The sequence below is a fragment of the Ricinus communis genome, chromosome 8 (assembly GCF_019578655.1).
Source record: "Ricinus communis isolate WT05 ecotype wild-type chromosome 8, ASM1957865v1, whole genome shotgun sequence".
NCBI classification, from domain to species: Eukaryota; Viridiplantae; Streptophyta; class Magnoliopsida; order Malpighiales; family Euphorbiaceae; genus Ricinus; species Ricinus communis.
In genome coordinates, this window is record NC_063263.1 from 23,599,388 (window position 1) to 23,606,453 (window position 7,066).

General features: G+C 26.8%; 1 protein-coding gene across 1 annotated transcript; it reads right to left on the bottom strand.

Annotated features, from left to right (window-relative positions):
• Nucleotides 1–3,903: 3,903 nt before the first annotated feature.
• Nucleotides 3,904–5,471, bottom strand: LOC8268609. The gene has a single exon (XM_015717284.3). It carries the CDS (start codon nucleotides 4,896–4,898, stop codon nucleotides 4,368–4,370), a length of 531 nt encoding a protein of 176 aa, XP_015572770.1. The 5' UTR covers nucleotides 4,899–5,471; the 3' UTR covers nucleotides 3,904–4,367.
• Nucleotides 5,472–7,066: the final 1,595 nt, after the last annotated feature.

Here is a 7,066-nt window from a genome sequence, read left to right on the forward strand (position 1 = left end):
TCTATCAATCATAATATTCATGTTTCTTACAAAATATTGAAATATAGTCATTAATAATGTGTTAGTTGCATCGGACTCATACCTTCTAGACTGCACTTCTCTAGTAGTAGATGATGATGATGATTCTTACTATATTGACATAATACTTTCTTCTATTTCTGTGACATTATAAACAGCGGTAGCTAACACTATTTATGTGGTTATAATTTCTTTTTTGGCATTATAAATTTCATTCATTCCTTTAATGATTAAGTAATTGTCCTACCAACCTCTAAGTTGACTAGTGAATCCTATAGTTATTACTTCACAAACTTTTTTATTAGTATTATTTATAGTTTTTTTAAGCGCACAAGCATACATTACTATATGTCTTAAAATATCTAAAATTTGATAATTAGAAAAACCATCTATATTCCGTTCTCTTAGTTCTTTTCCATCATATTCAATAAATATTTTATTTAGATTTCTTTCCAATCTTAAATCTATGGTGAGGGTCTCATGTAATAATTAGATAAGTTGGTATAGGTCTAGAATTTCTATTTTTAAAATTTTTATATTTCAGGAGTTTGATATTTTATTTAATTCCACAACTTGCCTAAATATATTTCCTTACTATTCTAATTGATTTTCATTCAATTCTTCTAATTGATTTATATCATCTATTTGTTTAGAGAGAACATTTACCTAAAGTGTTTTTCCTGCTATACTTATTTTGGCTATCCAATTCATCAATTTTTCTCTAAATTCATATCCATCATTTTCTAATTTAAAGGACGGTGTTCTCCTGGTATGGATTATTGGTCTATTTATGTATTTATTGATTTATTTATAATCGCTTTAAATAACATATTTTTTATTTTTTCCATTTTTGATTCAATTATATTTGTTTGTCTCCCTATGATTTGTAAATATAAATTAGTATAATTATTTTGATCTATTAGAGTGTCTATATATTGTAAAGTAATGAGTTTATCTTGTACTCCTAAGAGTATAGTTTTGAATGGGACTGCTTTGAAATTTTTACTAATTTCTATTGTATTATTGGGAAGATGAATGGATTGTTCTATTCTTTCATTAGAGCATTTATATGGTTTAAATACTTTATCTAGAACATTAATATTTTTATTATCTAGACTATCGGGTACTTTAATATGCCAACTTCTATATACATCTAAAAATCAATTAAAAAAATTAATATTCATCTTTAAAGTGTTTAAGTCTATATAATATTTTTGTTTAATTATTTTTCTTTTCTTTTTATTGAAAGTCTCAAAAAATGATCTCTCTTATTGTTATTTTTCTTAGAATAGAACTCGACATTAAGACCTATTTTATTTATTTTAATTTTTTTAAAAATATTTTCTTATATTCTACATTTGAAAATGTAGGTTCATCATTCTAGTATTTTTTTGGTCGATGGAGTCTCTATTCTATAATGCATATGGCTAATTTATTTGCTAGATTATCTGATTCCTTCAAGAACAATATTCTTAGGAGCTTCCTCATATTCTTTTTGGGGTATTGAAGAGCAAGATGCCTCTCCAGTTGTTATTATTCTATATGCTATATTTGATGGTATTTTTTATCTAATTCAGAAATATTAATTTTTTAAGTCTTTGTGATATATAACTTATTTCTACCTCTCCATCTGAATATTTGATTACCCTATCTAATTTTTTATTTTTTTATTAATTTTGAGATGTTTCTATGCAAAATCTATTTTTTATCTAATTCAGAAATATTAATTTTTTAAGTCTTTGTGATATATATCTTATTTCTACCTCATTCTATTTTATAAGACATGGTATAGTAATATTTTTTTTTCTATCTTAGTATACAACAATATTATTTACTCCTTTGTATTTATTATCTTAGCATTTGTAACTTATTATCATCATAACTTTATAGTAAATCCTCTATATAAGTGCTATATTTTACGATCCATATGTCATATCGAAAACTTGTATCTGCAAATTTAATATCAAAGCTTTTAATAGATTTGGATCTTTTAATAACATGGTAAAATTTGAAAAGCAATTAAAATATATTAGTCATTCACAAAGGCTAGATTCCACAACTCCTAATAATGAATCAGTGAATTTATTATGCTTGCAGTATTTAATACATATTATAACTGAATTGTCTAAACCGGTTTTAGTAAGTGGTTTTGTGGCAAACTAATCCAATACATAGGAAATTAAAACATTTTTTTTATGTTCTTCTATCATATAATATGATAATTGGAAAGTATGATCACTTTTCGTAACCGATATTATTTTTTCTTTTACAATTTTTATAGCATAATCTGTTTTAAATTTAAAAGTATCATTTTATAAATATCATAAATTTATACTTTAAAAATATTCTAATTATTTAATTCTTTTTCTGTGTTTTTAATTGTAATTTTTTTGAATTATTTACAGTCTAATTTATTATCTTTATTATTAATTGATGATTGAGTTAAAAAATTTAAAATTTTTGCTATGTTAATAGTATACAATGTCTTTCAAACAAATTAGACCAACTTTGGTTCACATTTTCAACAAATTTATACTATAACACCCTTTAGTAAAAGAATAATAGCTTATACAACTTTGGTGGAGGAAGATTTAATTATTCTTTAAATACTTTATATCTATTAAACTGGACAATTCTACGTATCCCTTAAAGCTTTAGACTTTAATACCATTTAAGATTTACTGACTAAAAAAAGTCTATATATATATACTGACCAAAAAAAGTCTAAAATTACTAAAAACGAATTTGAAGAAAATTCAAACATGGTGTCATTAGCTAGTAAATAAGTGTAAAATATCTACTTGGTCAACTCGGATTTTTCTGATTCTAACAAAATCTTCAATCCCTGAAAAAAGTCCGCAAAATGAACATTTATAGTCTCTTTACTTCCCTTTTTGCAAATCAGGATTTGTATTGAATTATACTTCGGTTGTCCAATGCATATAACAATCCCTTCTTGAATTAAAATAAAAATAATTAGCCACTTTTAACTAGGCAAAAATAATAACCTCCCCCGGTGGTTCAGGAGTGCAATAGGCCAACTGCTATTCAATTTTCTTTTATGAAAATTTAATTAAAAAGAAAAAACTTAATTAAATTAAAAAATCCTAAATTATTCTTATAATAGTGGATTGCAATCTACAGTTAAAAGACCCAGCTAAGTAGCAGTATTTGCTCTTAGAAAATTGAAGTCTTAAATTCAAATTCGCATTTCCGCACCACTTTTATAATAATAAAAAAAAGATAAAGTTTAAAATAATCACTATGTAGTTCGACGCCTTTTTATTTAAAAAATAAAGATATTTATTTTATCAAATGAGTACTATATGTTTTATATTTTTAACATTTTTTAGATTTATATTTATATTTATATTATTTTTTATATAATTTTACATGTATTTAATATAAACTATTACTAAATTATAGTTTTATAAATAATGTGACATCTAACAATGCATAAAAAAACTCATAAATATATTCAAATCTTATTTAAAAAATTATTTTTTAAAATTTAATTAAAATTAAAAAATATATATTTTAATAATTTATTATGATTACAAAATATATAATCGGATACTGAATTAATTAAAAATATTTATTTTATTAAATATTTATATTTTTATTAATATTTATAATTAAAAAAATAAAAAAAAACATTTGAATGTACTAAAAGATGTTAAAACATATTATTTTTTCTGATATAAAAAATATATTTGTTCTTTAAATATAAAAATGTTAAATCACATAATAATTTTTTAAATTTTACTTAGGAGAAATATATAAACTTCTATTATATAGTAGCTTGACATCGATAAAAACCGCAACAAACGGTTAAAACATAAACACATGCTAAAGAAAAAAAAGAAAAACACAAGAGTAAGGAGGTATACAGTCATTGGTTTAAGCAATTAGCTCTATCAATTGTTGGAAACAAATAAAATAAATTTCTCCTCCTATACATGCACAATCACCCTCAACCCTAATAATCCGACCCTTGAAAAAAAAGAAAGCATCAACATAACCAAATTCAATACAAATAGAATTTGAAATCTCACCCACTGGCTCATATTCCCTTTAAAACTCCATTACCCAAAGCAGAAATCACTAGGGAAAAGGCTTGTCCCATTCCTCATTTCTGCATGAAATTTGTCTTTGCATGGATCTATTTATAGTCAGACTCATCTTCTTTTGAACCCTCCATATCAGATGATATGATCAAAATCAATCCAATAAGGATGGTCCCCACCCACACTGCAACTGTACTTTCAAGCCCATGTCTCCCTTCTTACAGCAACAAGGACAATCAAATGGCATACATCCATTATGCATTATAATCAAAACTACCATCATCACTTTGTGCTTCGCTGAGAAGGGCTTCTCCAAAACCCAGTTGCATAAAACCGGTCCCACATCTCTTTTTCCAAATCAACGGCCTCATTTTCTCCATCATGATCATCATCACCGTCATCGCCACCATTACCCTTTTGTTTCTCCACAGCGGCTCTAACTTCTCTTTCTAATTTCTCTATACACAAGTCATTGCTACCACTTGGAGCCAACAAAGCTTGCTTTCTCTTCTTCCTTAAACTGCGCCGTTTCTTGGCTTTCTTACAAAGGCAAGCCGGCATCTTAAAAATTGCCAAGACCAACAGGTTCATCAACGCACAGGGACAGCAGCAACACACCGCCGCACACTCTGCCGCTGTCCCACCGGCAACCTCACCTACCCGCTTCGTTTTCTTATGCTTCTCTCCCCTCCCTCCCTTTGTTGTCGTTTTGGCCAGTTTTTCTGTCGTCTTGATGGGCCTTTCCTTCTTCCATAATAAAGACTGCATCTTACCGTTTGAAGACGGCAATCCGATTAAAAATCGCCGAGTCATGCACGGCCGAGTCAACTCATAACAACCAATAAGAAGAAGAATTTCAAGAAAATAAAATATGGGTTTTCCTGGGAATCTAGGATTTTAAGAAAGTGAGATTTTCCGGGAAAATGAGTGATTGGGTGGCAAGAAAATAAAAGAAAAAGATGGACGGGAAAGAAAGAGAGACAGATAGAGAGAAAGAAAGTGATCAAAGGGGGAAAGAATTTGAGAAATTTGAATAAACGTAATAAAGAGAGTAGTTGCGAAACAATCGGATTAAACACCGACTAACAAGCCGATAAAAATCAAACTGCGCGTATATATAATACAATCACTAATGTGATGATCTGTTTTCTTCTAGTTTTCTTTTATTTTAAGGAATTTTTTGACTATTGTTGCTAGGAGGAGGAGTATACAGGGTTTCCGAGTCATAAATATATTAATAAATACATGTATTATTGGCCAATAACATTACAGAGCATAGCAGAGCAGAGAACACAGAAAGATTTGAAAGTTGGGGAAGAAAATAACTAGGAAAAACGAAAACAGTGAGGAAAATAGGGAACCAGAAAGATTATTTCTGTGGACCGTATTTCGTTTGGATGTCTTTTAGCTTTTATTGGAAATAAAATGAAAGGGACTTGTAATTTGGGGAACACGACAACATGCATACAGAATTTGGTAAATTTTACATTGGCAGCTGCCACCGCTACAATACAGAGGTGAGTGGTATATAGTTAGAAATTTTATAATTAGGGGCTAAATAATTTATATTTGTTATTTATCTCTATTATTTCGTTTTAATTAATTTACTATTTTGTCATAAATTGAGACATGTTTTAAAAGTAGTTAAATATTTTTTATGATTTTTTTATTAAAATCAATATTAATTTAACATTTATGATCTGGCTTAAATGGTAGGCACATTGTGTAAGCTAGTCTTCTAAACTGGAGTGGGACGTGGGTGATCATATTACAAAAAATGGAGTTTCGCTTCTTTCTTTGGCATTATCTTTTGGACTTCTTGTTATCTGAGTACGAATCAAATGAACCTCCATTCTATCTATAAGATGTAAACCGCATCATTCACTTGACTTGTAAGTCAATAGTTTACACTACTCAAAGTTGTATTAAAGTTAGCAACACGTGATAGAATTGGATGGTAAGGAGCATAGACACTCGATCATATGAATAGGAGCGAAAAGCGACGGCATAAGCTCTTGTATTGTACCTACACTAGTAATACCTGAAAAGAATGGCAGTTGGAGGCCCTTCAAAGGTAAATTTTTTTGAAATAATTATGAAAATGGCGCGTAAATTTGTTAAAATTTAACAATTAAGTATTTAAATTTTTAAATATTATAATTTAGTGTGTGAAACTGCAAATTATTAACATTTAAGTGTATGAAACCGATAATCTATTTAAAAAAACTGAATAATTATAAAAATGGTACGTGAATTTATTAAAATTTAACAATTAAATATTTAAAATTCTAAAAGTTACAATTTAATATATAAATTTAACAAATACTTACAATTGAATATATATAGCAGGTCAACAACAATTACAAACTTGTAATCTTAAAAAATATATTATCCATTTAGTAGGTTAAAAAGAATAAAATATCAAAAAATCTTTAAAAAAATATATATTTTTAATATATTAATACACCATTCTTATTATCACCATCATTATACTGTTCTTGCTATATTTTCATCAATTTTTTAAAAAACTTTCTATCCAATTTTGAGCGACACTTTATCTTATTCAACTTATCACTATAAACATCTAAAATAAAATTGATTATTATTAAGGATGATAATTCTAATTATAATGTTAATTACTAATACATCTCCTTATGATATATATAGTATTTATTTATATATTTTTATTAATCTTTGTAATTTTTATTGTGTACATGAAAAATTTACCTCTGTCATGTAAATATTTTCTTTCACTATGAAATTGTAATAGAATTTCATTAGTCTACAAGTAATAAATTTTAATTTTACATATTGAATTGTAACTTTTAAAAGTTTAAACACTTGATTATTAAATTTTTACAAATTAACATACTATTTTGTAATAAACCGATATGGATAACTTGTAACATGTTGTTGACATGTTATATACACTTAATCGTAAATATTTATTAGGTTCATACACCAAATTGTAACTTTTAAAA

Coding starts and splice junctions, on each gene's coding strand:
- LOC8268609 (XM_015717284.3), bottom strand. CDS start 4,898: ATGACTCGGCGATTTTTAATCGGATTGCCGTCTTCAAACGGTAAGATG.